The 17202-nt window shown below is 33.9% G+C and overlaps 1 protein-coding gene across 4 annotated transcripts in view; it reads left to right on the top strand.

The window, feature by feature from the left end:
- AHR (aryl hydrocarbon receptor) overlaps positions 1-17202 on the top strand; it is a 150738-nt gene that overhangs the window by 28725 nt on the left and 104811 nt on the right. For 3 of the 4 annotated variants that reach the window (XM_074340806.1, XM_074340805.1, XM_074340807.1), the window contains exons 6-10: positions 633-763; positions 2654-2856; positions 3642-3751; positions 4752-4893; positions 6526-7759. In XM_074340806.1, the coding sequence (XP_074196907.1) occupies positions 633-763; positions 2654-2856; positions 3642-3751; positions 4752-4893; positions 6526-7759 (1820 nt within the window). Of the gene's footprint in view, positions 1-632; positions 764-2653; positions 2857-3641; positions 3752-4751; positions 4894-6525; positions 7760-10142; positions 12298-17202 lie in introns of those variants that run through there. The other variant, XM_019727189.2, reaches the window with a different exon arrangement.

The raw sequence follows: 17202 nt of genomic DNA on the forward strand, positions 1-17202 counted from the left end.
TGTTTTGTGGTTTTCACTCCAAAAAAATGAATGATTTTATTATTTATTTGATTTAATTTTATTTGTCATTTCATTTATTTTGCTATTTTATTTGATTTACATAATGATTTTTATTTGATATTAATAAAAAATGAATAAATCTAAGGAATATTTTGACAGATGACAGCCATTGATGAATTTCAAGTGAGAAAGTACTAATATATTTGTAAAAAATAATTCATACTATTGTGAAAGATTTGAAGGAATGTACTAGGTTGATGCTAGAGTGTGTGTAAATTGTTCTGTTTAAAAGACACAAAATAAAAAAGCAAACTAATATATACAAGTATTAAAAAAATTTTTCTCAATGCAAACTGTTTTCAGAAGTCCGTGGAAATGTTAAAAAGAAAAAAATGGTATTAGAAAATGTGGAAATTGTTGACACTGATAGGTCAATAGAAATAAAAACAAAATTAGGTAAAAGTGATATTCAGTAAGTTTTAATTTCTTTTCATTAGCTTTTTTCTGAAAGTGATTATCTTTTTGTATTCAGACTCCATTTTACACATTAACACAAATTTGAGCTATCTGGATAGAACACTTAATTGTACAACAAAATGGAAAGTAAATCTGAATTGCTGTTATTTCCACAGAAACTAATGGCCTCCCACAGCCAGCAGTCTATTATAACCCAGACCAGCTTCCTCCCGAAAACTCTTCTTTTATGGAGCGGTGCTTCATATGCCGACTAAGGTGTCTGCTGGATAATTCTTCTGGTTTTCTGGTAAGGTGCAAAATCTTATGATCCTGGTAAAGGCATCATCTGTTACTTTCAGGGAGTCTACTCCCTATGTAGAAAATAAAAAAGAAAGATAAATGAAGCCAATTTGCTTTGGTTTTAAAAATTTATCAAATAATTTGATAAAGGAAAGTAACTTTTTAAATCATTGTTTCAGATTTTTGAATATTTCCTATAACTGGAAAACCCTATCCTTTAGGATGCAATTAGAAAGATTGAGTGAAATAACATAGAACCTTGTATCTTGCCTACTTTAAGTACTTTTTTAGGTTACGTGATTGAGAACTATGTAGCCCTTCTTTAATAGCAGAATGTTTACCCTCTTCTGATTTAATGCCTGCTAGATAAAAAAATTATGACGGCTTTTTCTACATGGCTGGAATAACTGCCATATAGAAAAATGGTTGTATATTCATGATTATAGAATCATCAGTGGTATGAGATGCTGTTGTATAGTCTCCATACCTGCGTAGGGGGAAGTTTAGGCAGGATACTGAGTGCAGGTGGTCTTTCCTCTTCATTGTCTGCACCCTTAACACGTTGCGTACGGATCACGAGAATCTTCACGAGGGATTTAAACCCCGCCGTACGCAACGTGTTAAGATGATACATTCAAAAAAAAGGAAAAAAAAGAGTAAGTGTTCAAATAAACACTCAAATAGGTGCTCAGTCAGTTCTCAAATTTACATGGGTTTTCTTATGCAGGACTTTTCAGAGCCTTTGCAAAAGGGATATATTATGCTGTGATCCCCAGGGGAGAAGGTCACTGATCCCTTTGTTCTTAAGAGGCCTAGTCCCTCCTAGTTCACCTTAGAGATCTTCATCAAATTGCTATATTTGGCTTACTAGGTTGCTTCTCACACATGAAAGGAGCATGAAATCTTTGTTAAACCCATTTTTCTTGATTTTTTTTCTTTAGAAAATAAAGGTCAGCATAGCTATCCCAAAGTATACTCACCCTCTCCCCCCCACCAAATAAGAAAAAGATAGTGCGCTCCAGTAGCAGAAAGAGACTACAAGGCATGTTGTATGCTACTTTTATGAATTATCAGGACTTTGAAACAGATAATCAGTCAATTCTTAAACATTAGCAAACAGTGATTTTTGTTTGGGTGTTTATTTCTGAAGATAATTTTGCTCTCTCAGAGTTAGAATTGCATTGAGATAGTTTTCTTGGTACTAATGAGCAATTAGTATGTATTTTCTGAGATGGATTCTGAGTATAATTGGGTCTTTTCTCCCTTGTGTTGTTATCATATTGATATTAAAATCATCCCTGGGCCTTGTTAATACTATTTTAAACAACTAAATTGATAATGTCCATGCTCAAATTGTCTTCATTTCCTCTGTCTTCTAAAATTCTTTATCTCTAATAGAGCTCTGCATGCTTTGTGATTTCATTTTAGTGTTTAATAATGTTGTATGTTATCTCTATATAAAAGATTACCGTGAACTATGAAATATGCAGTGAGCTATGGAATATAGCTCATGTATGTTTGACAGTATGTACTTGATGAATTTATCCTATTCATTTAGTCAGGAACTATATATTGAGTGTACGCTGTGCAAGGAGCTGTGCTCGGTATGAATGATGGGGCAGTGTAAGCTTTAAAAATGATACAGGTACTCTTGTTGGGACCATTAAAAAGCCAGGAGTGGTTCACGTATCAGCCCCTGTAGGACGGTTCTCAGACTACCTTTTGGGGTAGTTTTCATAGTCTTCCTGTGGAGAAAGGAATGAAAGAAAGCAGCAGTTGTCCACCTCAGGAACTTTTATGGAATTATTAAGAACCTTGGATGTGGCCATGACTGAGCCTTTTAAAAAGGAATGATTTTAAACTGTTATTTTTAATGCACTGTTTTTGTTTTTTTAAGGCAATGAATTTCCAAGGGAGGTTAAAGTATCTTCATGGCCAGAACAAGAAAGGGAAAGATGGATCAATACTTCCCCCTCAGTTAGCTTTGTTTGCGATTGCTACCCCACTTCAACCACCATCCATTCTTGAAATCCGAACCAAAAATTTCATCTTTAGAACAAAACACAAACTAGACTTTACACCTACTGGTTGTGATGCCAAGTAAGTTAAAGTTTTTCAGTTTTATTTCATCAAATGTATATGTATTGTAGCAGTGTCTCTTTTAGCGTATAAAACATACAGTGTAGATTAATAATAGTGTGTATTATATTAGCAACATTACTTCGTAGTCTTTCAGTATAGCCTTTTAAAATAGAACAATTTCATCGGGCTTTCAAATCGTCTTTCTATTTTACAATTTTTTTTTACAATACTTTCCCCAATTTCTGTATCATAATGATGTTATATTAGTAAGATTAAATATCCTAATGATATTTATTAAATATCCTAATGATATTTATTGTTGGTTTAAATTGTACAAACTTTATTTGATGTTTAGCCCTAGAAGTTTAGTAATGTTCAGAAAATTATGGAGTATGATACTAAGTATTCATATCATATCAAAACATCTCATTGCATTTCTCCTTGCTAACCTGGAAACAGAAAGGTTTGAAACCCTGCCCCTCAAAAATGGAGCATAAACATTCTAGATTTTTATTAAAGATTGTTTTTCCTATGTAATCAACCCTGTTAGATTTATCTTTAGCCATAATAACTGTCATGGTCTTTATTCAGGAGAATAAAATAGTCTAGAACCGAAATTGGTAGCCATGAGGAAAAGAGAGCAGTTACATAGAAGTGGTTAATTTTTTCTACCTGCTAATGTACAATTCTGAATGTCAGGGAAAACACATTGCAGAAAATAACATACAACCAATGAATTTATGTTGTTTACTTCATTTATGTTAAATTTTAATTTCATTCTTATTTTACTTTTTTCTTAACAGGGGAAAAATTGTTTTAGGCTATACTGAAGCAGAGCTGTGTATGAGAGGATCAGGATATCAGTTTATTCATGCTGCTGACATGCTTTATTGTGCGGAGTACCATATCCGGAGTAAGTTCCTTATGAACATGTTTGAAAAGACGGCATATACCCTAGTACACGTTTCAACTTATTACATAATATAGTGTTTTTAAGGAAATTGGAGACACTTCTACTTAGCATCATACCATTGTGATTAACCTGAGTTACACTCCACTCATTAACTGTTCTACAGCTGCCACACAGGAATACAGTAGTTTAATTATTATAAAAATGACCATTTTGTCCCATGTTTTGCGCAGGAATTTTTTAATAGCATTATCATTAATTCATAAATCTATGTTAATATCGATTATACTTTAAAAATTTAGGATAAAATATTAAGCTATTGGAAACTTTCCCTACTTAACACGTTGCATACGGCGGGGTTTAAATCCCTCATACCCCTCTGTTCCGGCAGGTTTTTAAAAGAAACTACTTTAAAATGCACTCTTCTCTTTAAAGCGTAAATGCTTCTATGTCATTTATTATTTTTATATGGAATTTTTTAGGATTTACTCACCTATGATGTTAGTAATCCCTCCTGGTGTGATACTGCAGAAAGCAGCTTCCTTTGCTATTAACGAAACACAAATAATTCAATAAAATGTGCAAAATAAAAAGAGTCAACAGTAAAAACGAGAATTCTCGTTATCCGTCCTTAACGCATGGCTCAGAAAAAAAACGAAGATTCTCGTGATCCGTACGCAACGTGTTAAAATGAAAATAATTTTTATCTTCTTACCCCAAAACTATACTCTGTATAATTTCATGTGTTCCTAGAATTGTCTGTTACTTAATCCTCACTTTAACCTTTTGAATAATAGTTTGAAATAGGAAAAAAGAACAACTCTGAAGAACTGTTTTCATTCATTTTAATATACTATGCTTAAAAGTTGTCAATATATTTATCATTGATGATCAATGAATTACATTTGGAAATATGTCGGGGGGGTGGTCTTTGTTTCGGAGAGATCTTCCTTAATATGTTGATTTTTAGGTTTGATATTTTTTAAATTTTATTTTATTTTAGTGATTAAGACCGGAGAGAGTGGCATGGTAGTGTTCAGGCTTCTTACCAAAGACAATCGGTGGACCTGGGTCCAGTCTAATGCACGCTTGGTTTATAAAAATGGAAGACCAGATTATATCATTGCAACCCAGAGACCTCTAACGTAAGCACAAAGACTTAGAATGTTTTTATTTTAATAACACTTAGGTTTATAAATCCTTTTACATGAAAACTTAAAAACAAATTCTAAGAGAATTTACTCTGCAAACAAAAATTGAGAAGTTAAGATAATATGTATAGAAAGAAGGCACATTGAGAAAATAGAATTGACACTTTATTGAACAACTAAATAGGTAGAGCTATGGAAAGAGAATAAAGAAAGCTCCAGGGTTTTATCCTGGGCATATGCAGGAAAGATGAAAAGTTAGTGCCATCTGTAAAATAAAAACATAACAATGCTTTGTTTAGCATATGTTTTCTAAGCAAGCAGTGGTTTTTAAATTTTCTTACATATTCTGGAAATGAGTATTTTGTTAAATATTTGCATTGTAAATCTTTTCTACTCTAGAGAATTGATTTTTGTATGTGGCTTAAGGTAATGATCAAGATCAATCATTTTCTCTTATGCCTGTTAAAGCCCTATAATATTTATGAAGCGGTGCCTCTAGCCATAACTTCTAGTGCCATAAAGTTGTATATTTATATTTTATGTTGTAGTAGGAAATTTTTGCATGGGGAAATCATAAACATACCAAATTATCCGTGGTGAGTGTATCAATGGATTAGGATGCATTTTCAGGTTAAAATGAAATCTTATCCAATTTTTTAAGTTGGCAAAATAGTAGATAAGTATATCCAATTGACCGGTAACATTTATTGAAAAGTCCATCTTTTCCCCATTGGACTACATTTTGATCAGGTGACTGTGGTTCTGTTTCTGGACTCTGTTAAGTTTCAATGTCTAGTTTATTTTTGCACTAACAGACATTGTCTTAATTACTCTGTATAGAATAAGTCTTCATATCTGAGCATATGCCCTCCATTTTGTTTGTTCAGGATTTTTTTTGGTGTTCTCCTTCAAGATTTCCTTGGCTCTTCTGGACCCGTTTACATTTCCATATACATTTTAGAAATCAGTTGTCAAATCCCACTAGAAAATTATATTTTACAGTGTAATCCCAACATCCCAAATCTATATATGGGATTACAGTGAAACTGTATAGCTCATTTTGGGAGAATTAACATCTTTACAGTACTTACTCTCCCAAGCCATGTATGTATGTATGTACACATGCTTATGGGTATATGGTTATGTCTCTAGCTCAGTAATGGGTTGTATTTGTCTTATATGAGTCTTGTACATCTTTTATTAATTTCATTCCTAGATATTTGATGTTTTGTGATGCTGTTTTAAATGCTATGTATATATGTACACACATATCTAATTTTCATATGGTCAGTTATGCCAGTCTTTTCCTGTGTAACTTCTGGGTTTTATGTTTTATGTCGACATGCCTCTGATTTTATATTTGGATCTTCATTCCAATGGAATTTATTTTTTTCTGCAGTATGTCAGGTAGGGGCAGAACCTGAGTTTGAAAGTAGTAACTACTGTTTTCGGACAAATTCGTCTGAACAATTTTATGGCACCAGTAATCAGAAAAATCTGTCAAAATAGTGTGTGTTCCCTGCTGTCAATTACAGTGCATTTGCTTACTGTTTTTCATTAGTATTTTGTTTGGAAATGTTTATGATGCAACTTACTAGATGCAGACTTTCTTATATGTGATTTTAGAGATGAAGAAGGAGCAGAACATTTACGAAAACGAAATGTGAAGTTGCCTTTTATGTTTACCAGTGGAGAAGCTGTGTTGTATGAGATAGCCAACCCCTTTCCTCCCATGATGGATCCCTTACCAGTAAGGACTAAAAGTGGAAAAGACTCTGCTCCCAAAGCGCCTCTAACTAAGGATTCTCTCCATCCCAGTTCCCTCCTGAATGCCATAATGACCCAAGATGAGTCTATTTATCTCTGTCCTGCTTCAAGTAGTAGTACACCTTTTGAAACAAACTTTTTTGACGAATCCATGGACACAGGCAGTAGTTGGCAAGACAGTATTGCACCAATGGGAAGTGATATCCTGAAACATGAGCCAATTGGTCAGTCTCAGGAAATGAACCCAACACACTCGGAAGGCCATGGAGGACTCTTCCTAGATAATAAAAATAGTGACTTGTATGGCATCATGAAACACCTAGGCATTGATTTTGAAGATATCAAACACATGCAGCAGAATGAGGAATTTTTCAGAACCGACTTTTCTGGTGAGGATGACTTCAGAGACATTGACATAACAGATGAAATCCTGACTTTCGTCCAGGATTCCTTAAGTAAGTCTGCCTTCGTGTGTTCAGGTTACCAACAGCAACAAGCCCCAGCTCTGAACTCAAGCTGCATGGTCCAGGAGCACCTACAGTTGGAACAGCAGCAGCTACCGCACCATCAAAAGCACGTAGCAGTGGAGCAGCTGCAGCTGTGCCAGAAAATGAAGCATATGCAAGTTAATGGCATGTTTGCAAATTGGAACCCTAACCAATCCGTGCCTTTTAGTTGTCCTCAGCAAGACCTGCAACAGTATAATGTCTTTTCAGACTTACCTGGGACCAGTCAACAGTTTCCCTACAAATCTGAGATTGATACTGTGCCTTATACACAGAACTTTATTCCCTGTAATCAGCCTGTGTTACCCCAGCATTCCAAGGGTACACAGTTAGACTTTCCCATAGGGAATTTTGAACCATCCTTATACCCGACTACTACTTCTAATTTAGAAGATTTTGTCCCATGTTTACAAGTTCCTGAAAGCCAAAAGCATGGGCTAAATCCACCGTCGACCCTTGTAACTCCGCAGAACTGTTATGCTGGAGCCGTGTCCATGTACCAGTGTCAGCCCGAACCCCAGCCAAGCCATGTGCCTCCGATGCAGTACAATCCAACAGTCCCAGGCCCACAGGCATTTTTAAACAAGGTAAGGGTTTTATCAACTGCATAAACCCTCAGTGATTCTTCATACATTATAAACATACAAGTTACATATTGTTTATGTCAATGATGGATTTTAATCTATTAGCATTCATACCAGAGAACCTTCCTAATTAGGTCTGTGACTATTTTTTTTAAGAAGCCAGTACTTTTCCAGTATGTTACTAACAATACAAGTCCATCACATTTACCTGAATTGTAAAGGAGAAAGAAACAGGGGCTAAAGTAACATGAATATGTCCTTCAGCCACCAGGTGGAATTACTTAAAAGTAATTGTTTAGAACAGTGATTTTGGTTTATCTTTCTTAATTCTTTAAAAACTATATGGCCTTTTAGAAATTTAAACTTCAAAAATATATTTGAAGTTTTAAAAATAATTTTCTCAAAGCTCAACTTTTTAAAAACATGGTTGAAATTGGGTTGAAAGCAACGTAAGTTGCTTTGTTTGAATGTCTTTGCCCTGGATGATCCCTGGAATTTAGTCCTAGGCTCCTCAGAATTCTCTGGCAATCCCTCCATTATTTGCTGGATCCTCCTTTTATCCTTTAAGGGTGAAATTTTTTTCCTGGCGTTCTTAAGAAAGGGGTAACTCAGCTGGCTTTCTCTCATGGGACACAAGCTTGATACTCTAATTTTATTGTTTAAATGTGTTACCAGAACCCTTCTAGCAGCAAGCACATTTTAAATAAAATAATCACTTAAAAAAGTTAACATAATGATGATATCTGTTTCCTGTGGCCACCCAGGAATATAACATGTTTGCATTTATGCCTTTCCATTAGAAAATATTTAGTTCATTTTGAAGTATATTTAATAGTGTAGTTTTGAAGAAAATCAAGTTCATTGGCCTCTATTTAAAAGTGTTACTTGGATATTTTATCCGAAATTTTTTTCTGGCTTTTTTCATACATGTGGTTTGTCTGATTGCAAAATGGCAATGAAGATTTTTCTTTTTCTCATTCCTGATGTCCTTTAATTATATTAAAATTTAATATTCAGTTATAGTCTATTTCCTGACACTGCCTTGCAGTACACATGGGTAGGTACCTAAACTCTTACACTCTTGAGTAAATTGTGGAGAAGATATTTCTGTAATAAGGACACTTTGAACAGGGCTTCCATGAGCACAGGGTTCTGTACAGTGACCCTTCCCACCCTGCTATTCGTGTTACTTCTTTAAGGCGTCTGTAGATCTCCATATTTCCCCCACCGCCTCCAGGGCAGCCAATCTACATAAGGCTAGTTTCAATTGAGAAGAGCTGTAAGTGAAAAATATACACTGATTTTGAAGATTTAATGTAAAAACAATGTAAAATATCTTTTTTTTTAATTTCATGTTGAAATGATAAATTTTGGCAATATTAAAATTTCACTTTTTAAATGTGGCTACTAGAACAAATTATATAAGTGGCACAATATATTTAAAGAGAAATGCTGGCATATATGATGTTACAACTGATGAGAGTAATTTATCTAAGACCTAACATTCTCTGGGCAAATAGTATTACCTTCCATTTGAAAATGTGACAAGAGTGGCTGTTCTTTGAATATCTAGATATGTGGTTTTCACTACTGTATGTTTTGGAGGATCTTTGAAGTAATCAACATTTTGATTACTGAAGCCTTATTTACATAGGCATGATTTTAATCTGTTTGAAAGTTTCCACAACTCGAACATTATGTAACCCTACAGAACTCTGTCTCTGTCCTTCCTTCCTTTTTTTTCCAGTAGCAGTTATAGAAACCACACTAACATAATTCTAAGACAGTAAGAAAGAGAATTTTATTTTAATAACTTGATTCTGTAATTAGGACAGTAATTATAGTGGTACTTACTAATTAAAAGTATAGTATAATTAAATAAGTTGGTTTAGGAAATCAGACCCATGGTATAATATTTTAGGGATATTAAGAAACCTCTAGCAAATCACAACTGACCACTTTTGGAAAAGTTCTAAGTCATCTGCAGTTCCAATACCAATATAGTAATCATGACTGCAGTTAAGTCCCCAGGTACCCAGAACTTGACTGAGATGAAATCTAGTCAAAGCAAACCTATTTACACAAAGAATATACAACTGTGATTTATGACTGCTACTCTTTGATTCATCAGTTCCTACCCACACTAAAGGTAACCCATTGATTATCCTCCTGATGTATGGAATACAAAATCTGAAGTGAGACACTTGTATCACTCATCTGTAGCATCTAATGGAGAAACCAAAAGGTTAAATGCAACTAATATATATAGGTGCTCAGTATGTCTTCATTGAATGATTTAAAATTTAGCAGCAATTTGAAATTTATCATACAGGATGAAGATTTTAAAAATACATTCTAATAAGTTGCATTGCTATTTTTGTTGCAGTTCCAGGAAGGAGTTTTAAATGAAATCTGTCCAGCTGATTTAAATACTATAAATAACACTCAGACTGCCACACAGCTTCAGTCCCTTCATCATCCATCAGAAGCCAGACCTTTCCCTGATTTGACATCCCGTGGATTCCTGTAATTCCAAGCCCAATTTTTACCTTGGTTTTTGGTTTAAGTTAGTTTGGAAAAGATTACCGAGTTACTAAAACTGTCATGTTGTATCTCAGCAAGTGCACGTGGAGATATTGATGTATGTTGTTCGCACTGTTAATACCAAACCACATTTTTATGTTTTTCAAAGAAAAGTTAAAAACATATCAAAATTACATGTATTACAGTCGTTAAAAGTTTATTGCAACAGACTAGTGAGATATCATCCACATCTCACATTCTGAGCATCACAAAATATACAGAACTTATTCAGGGAACTTGATGACTCTCTTGAGAAAATAAAATTTTCTCTATTGGAGTTATTTCTGTCATAATAAAATTGCTTTGAGGTTTCAACTTCTGAATTCTTAGTCCTCCGAATACAAAGTTACAAAACTAAACTATTTCCTTATAGTTTTAGCTTCTGCATTTTATCTCAGATGTTAAAATAACTGGTTTGGTGCTTTTATAAAAAGATATTTCAAATACTTTCCTCCTTAATTGTTAATGTAAGTGCCTCACGGTTTTTTCTACCTATAGCATTGTAGGATGTATATTTTATACAAACTATGCTTTTTCTTTTTTAAATTAGTAACATTCTACATGCAAATATTATTTGTATTTTTTAAATTCAATCATTTTTATTAATTCAGGCATGTTTTAACTGCACTACTCACCCACTTCAGGTAAAGGACAAATAATAATTGGAAAGATAATTATTTATTATATAATCTAGTTGCTTATAGACTTTAAAATTTGCTATGTGCCTTACGTTGAAGAAATTTATTAAGATAGCACTAAAATTTGAAGTGTTTCCAGAAGAAACAGATATACCACCATGTACCTTTATGAAAATCACCACCATGGTATCTGAATGTTGCAATGTGAAAAATCTGCTGTTAAAGGCAACCATGTTTATAACTTGCAACAAAGAGAAGAATCTGTGTTCTTGGGTTTAGTTAAATTAATCAAAGCACCCATTTCAGTATATATAAATTCTTTACAAAACTGTTTTAGACCTGTAATCTTTTAGGATATAATATGTTGACTTTATAAATTTCACTTCTTAGACAGTGGAAACTATTTGTTTTTCTCATATTTGAGGAGTGTTAAGATATAATGTTTGGTGCAAAGTATTGTTATGAGTTAAATGATGCACTGTATGCATTATAACGAACAAACTTATTTGTAAAATATTTTCAATATTTCATTTAAAAATAGTCCATGTTATATATGCATATTATTTGTTTTACATACTTTATCAGTCTTTTTAAGAAATCAAATAATGAATGCAACTGCTTTTAAGTTGGGGTTAAGGAAAAGACAACCATGCAGTTCTATTAATTTCAAACATTAGATTGTTTCTCTGATAGACTGACCTTTGTTATCAGTAAGGCAAATTAATTACCCTACTAACAACTGTCCTCAGGTGTTTAAAAGAAGTGCCACCATCTGCCATTCTTTTATTCAACTATGACAGCTGAAGGATATAAGACACGTTTTGCATGTATTATAAACATTATGGAATCCCAAACTGAGATGTAGTATTAAAATACATTTTCCTGTCTTTTTTAAATGTACATAAAAGTGACTTCAGATGGTGATATGTATGTCAGTTCTATATATTTTCAGTAAAAAATTTGACTCTGTAAAATCAATTTAAGTGTTGAAAACAACAAATTTGTCTAAAACATTTCATAATTTGTTCCAAGCATGAGGAGGTATCACTAAAAATGTAGATCAGTGGTTTAGATTAATAATCCATTTTTACATTTAAATCTTTCATTAGAAGTCTTCATATAAACCATTTTGTTAGTGTTTCTCACATGTTCTTGGATGAATTGTTTAGTGGAAAATAGGATTTTTAAATTGTGAATATGACGACAGTCAATTATACACTTATAAAATTTAAAAATTTTAAAGCAATATTGTATATTTTTATCTATATAAAATAACTAAAGTTTATCTAAGAATAATAAAATCACATTAAACCAAATACATGTTTGTCTGTATTGCTAAGTGCCAAAGAAAGCTTTGTGTACTGCTATGTTCAGGGATTTATTTTTAGATGCTGTGTACTTCTAAGGCTCTAGATATGTTTGACCTTTTCCTATGCCAGGTTTCTCATACAGTACCTGATGATTTACCCGTGTTCTGATGCATTGTGAGGCTTTTAATGGTTACTGTGCACAAACAGTGTTTTTCAGTATTACCGTGTTTCCCCAAAAATAAGACCTAGCCGGATAATCAGCTCTAATGTGTCTTTTGGAGCAAAAATTAGTATAAGACCCAGTCTTATATTGTATAAGACCCAGTCTTACAGTAAAATAAGACCCGGTCTTATTAGATTATATTTTATAAAACCCAGTCTTAAATTATAGTAAAATAAGATTGGGTCTTATGTTAATTTTTGCTCCAAAGGACACATTAGAACTGATTGTCTGGCTAGATCTTATTTTTGGGGAAACACGGTACTCAAATTTAGATAAATATTTTCATGGCTTTTCGCTTTTCTTCAAAATGTTACTGCTTTACATAGGCCATGCATACATTTTTGTTTAAAATATAATTCATAATATCCTCACTATTATCTAACAAAATTGTATATAATGTATATGGTAATAAAGTAATCACCAAGGATGAAATAATGTTTTAATGTAAATGCTTCTTTCTAGTTCATACAAAGGAAATTAGTATTTATAGTAAAAGACATTCTGTAATGTTCAAGGATATGTTAAATCTGATTCTTACAGAGTTCTGCCCCTGGATATTTCTTACACCATATACAAAAATAAACTCAAAATGGATTGAAGACTTAAATGTTAGACCTGAAACCATAAAACTCCTAAAAGAAAACATTGGTCTTAGCATTATCTTTTTGGATATATCTCCTTGAGCAAGGGAAACAAAAGAAAAAAATAAACAAGTGGGATTACATTAAACTAAAAAGTTCTTGCTCAGTGAAGGAGACCATTAACAAAATGCAAAGAGAACCTACTGAATGGGAGAATATATATTAGCAAATGATACATCAGCTAAGGAGTTAATATCCAAAATATGTAAAGAACTCATACAACTCAACATCAAAAATCAAATCCAATTAAAAAATGGGCAGAGGACCTGAAGAGACATTTCTCCAAAGAGGACATACAGATGGCCAACAGACATTAAAAGATGCTCAACATCACTAATCATCATAGAAATGCAAATTAAAACCATAATGAGCTATCACCTCACACCTGCCAGAATAACTATCATCAATAAATCAACAAATAAAGGCTAGCAAAGAGGTGGAGAATAGGGATCCCTGGTACAATATTGGTGGGATTGTAAACTAGTGCAGCCACAATGGACAACAGTATGGAGATTCTTCAAAAAATTTAAAATAGAGCTGCCATATGATCCAGTAATTCCACTTCGAGGTATTTGTCCAAAGAAAACAAAAATAATTTGAAAAGATACATGCACTCCTATGTTCACTGCAGCGTTACTAGTAATAGCCAAGTACTGTTGTTCATCGTGACTGCACTAGTTTACAATCCCACCAATATTGTACCAGGGAAATTACCTAAATGTCCATCAATAGATGAACGGATAAAGAAGATGTAATATATATATATATATATATATATAAATATAGATATAGATAAATAATGATATTGAGCAATAAAAAGATGAAATCTTTCCATTTGCGACAACATGGATGGGCCTACAGGGCAGTATGCTAAGTGATTAAGTCAGAGAAAGACAAATACCATATGATTTCACTTAAACAAATCTATAAAAAAAAACAATAAAAATAGAAACAGACCCACAGATATACAGAACAAGCTGATGGTTGCCAAAGGGAAGGGGTTGGGTGGATAGGAATAAAAAATAAAATAAAAATTTTTATACCAAAACAGTCTGTTGATTGCCATAGTAAGTACTCAATAAATGTCTGCCATTACTGTTTCCCTGCGATATCGAAAGAATGTCTTTTCAGTTGGAGGTAAATCTGTACACTGACATCAATCCTCATTCTGTTTACTGTTGATTTGATGAATATCTTCGTTTTTAGCCTGCAGTTCAATGTCTCCTTTCCACTTCGATCTGACATCATCCTTTTCTATGACCCTTCTAGTCTTGCTTCCGTAACTCCTATACATCAACTATAAAGTGCGTTTTTCCATGCCAGCTAAGTACAGCCACACCTCAGTCTTTAAGCAGTTGTAACTGCCTTACCCCTGTCAAATTGAAATGTCCTCTTCTAATCACAGCCTTTTTCTACTTTCCCAATCCTTTTTTCTTTGTTCAACTAGCTCTTCACCCTCATTGTCACTGCCAGACCACTGACTACACATTCATTTTTCATTCCATTAGCCTAAACCTCAGTATCAGGATTTCAGCAATAAGTTTGCTTGTATTCTGGAATTGCCCACTTTCTTATTGGTAACAGCCAGTCCAATCTGTAGCTCTGGCCCAAACACTTTCTGATAAACAATATTGCGAGAAAAAGTGACAAAAGTGAAATAATTGGCCTCACCACAAACTCACCCTTTTTATGGCACCAATATCATGTTCTATTCCTTCTTAGTAAGAGAATCCTAACTTTGGTCACACCGAGGATAGAAAGATTACATTTCCCATTCTCCTTTGTAGCTAGGTTGTAGCTCATACACATTCTGGCCAAATACATGAAAGGAAAACTGGGTGACATTTCCAGAAGTCTGCTTAAAAAGATTGCAGCTGGAAGGGGTGTTTGTTTTGCCTTCCTGTGTTTCCTTTCTGGCCACTGCATGTGGATCTGACAGAGATTGAATAGCTATCTTGAACCGTAAAGACAGAACAGGGTGATCCTGGGTCTCTCATGACTTGGAGCCACCAGACAAACCTTTCTAGCCTACATTTACTGCCTACCTCTGGACTTCTTTATAGAAGAGATAAATAGACGTGACTGAAAATAGTGGAACATAATCTGCAGTTCTCTACCTTTTGACTTTTACATTTCTTTCTAGCAACAGTCCTTTCAGATTTTCCTTATTTCTGCCTTTGTCTTGCACTTCAGTCATTTAATGCATTGGTTGCTTTAGCATACGAGCGTAATCCATTATTTTCTAAGGAAAATAAGTTACCACTTCTTTCTTTTCCTGTCTTTTTTTTTTTTTTTTAAAGATGTACATTTCAATAGAGCAGCTGACTTACAATTGCTGTTTTTACTTCTTACCAATTTCTTAAACCTTAGTCTGAATTTAACTGTTACCAATTTTAGGGGGACAAACATTCTATTAAGGTAAGAAATCTTCCTTCCTCGGTATTGTCTTGCCTTGGTTTCTGTAACACTGTACTCTTCTAATTACTTTCCTGATTTCCAACTATTCTTGGTCGCTCTCCCTCCTTCTATAACTAGACTTCTGTAAAGGTTCTTTTTGTGTCTGTTTTTCTCCCTCTGTATAGCTCTCTGTGTAATCTCACCTAATCATATCATTGTGTATAATTATTATGTAGCCTTGACATTTCTTCTTAGTTCTTGGCCCAGATTTTCAATGGTTTATTTTTTACAATACATGCTATAGGGCATTTGTTAAAATATCCTACCTGCACCTTAAATTGTCTTTGAACAAAACTGAATGAATCATTTTCCCTCCTAAATCTAGTGATTCTTTTATTAATATTTCTTAAAATATCTCCATCCCCATGCTTCTAGAAGCCCAAACCCAAATCCTCGTATCTATCCCTCTCCATTACCACAGTAGTCCGTTCCACTGGACAATAGAATCATTTGCTTCTCTATTTACAATCTGAGACCCCTTAGGGTTGAAGTTACAGTCAGGAACTTAGCAAGAATGAACCACCAATTCACAACAAGATGAGCCAGACTAGGGGAGAAGAAATTTCTCATTGGTAATAGGAGAGGAGTTTGTAGGAATGACATGGTTGTAGAGATTGAGATTTAGAACTGAGTCTGAAATCTGTTTTTAAATTCAGTTTAAGAAATTCTGACTGAATATGTATTTTCAAGGTTGTTAATGTAAGCGGGCATTTTCCAGCCAAATCGCGTCGTAACGTGGGGCTTTTTTGACATTTTCTCACCAAAATTAGACTTTCTGTAAAATATTCATATCTTTCGATCTATTTGATATTTTTCTATGAAACTTTCAGTGTTTTAGTTTAAAAAGAGGTCTCTGTTTATTTACTTTGCAAAATTTTTGTCGGTTCCAACTAGAAACGATATGACGAGTTTACTCGTTTCCCGCAAAAAATGTGTTAATTTTCATTGTCTTTGAAGACACTTCCCTTCTTAGTTGGACCATGTAGAAAATCCAGACTAGCTATCTTTGAATGTTGAGTAAGTCATTACACTTAGAAAAGAATGGAGAAGTTTACCTTTTTGTCAAGGACTCTGAAGGGTGTGAGATTTTACCCTATATTCAAGCTACAGAGTTAGCCACAGTTTCGTGGATACTGTCAACAAGATGTAAGACTCCTGGATAAGAGGCAGAGGACAGTTTATTACCACAACAATAGCAGTAGCCAGACTGTCAGTATTTGTACTGATTCCCCACAAGGCAAAACAAACATCTTCACGCACAGTTGTAAGATGGGACCCTGAACTTAAGGACGCCAAATCTTTTATAATGGGCAGTACACATGCCTGAACCATTGCTCTGAAGGGACACACTATCTCTAAGGCTATTGACTAGGCATCCTTGAAACAATCGTTCAGAACAAAAGTGGTCACTGCCTCTGCTCACAAAATAGGTGGAAACACAAGAGGCCTATGGAGAATTGTTTTCAACACTTATCATGATTGGTCTGCTAGTCTTTCAAGTAAAATTTTCACTCTTCTCTTGACTGCTTCCCTGTTCTTGACAGCAGAGACAACTGTTTTTGGGAGGAATAGCATGGGAAAACTAAAAAATTCT

The sequence above is a fragment of the Rhinolophus sinicus genome, linkage group LG09 (assembly GCF_036562045.2).
Source record: "Rhinolophus sinicus isolate RSC01 linkage group LG09, ASM3656204v1, whole genome shotgun sequence".
Classification (NCBI taxonomy): Eukaryota; Metazoa; Chordata; class Mammalia; order Chiroptera; family Rhinolophidae; genus Rhinolophus; species Rhinolophus sinicus.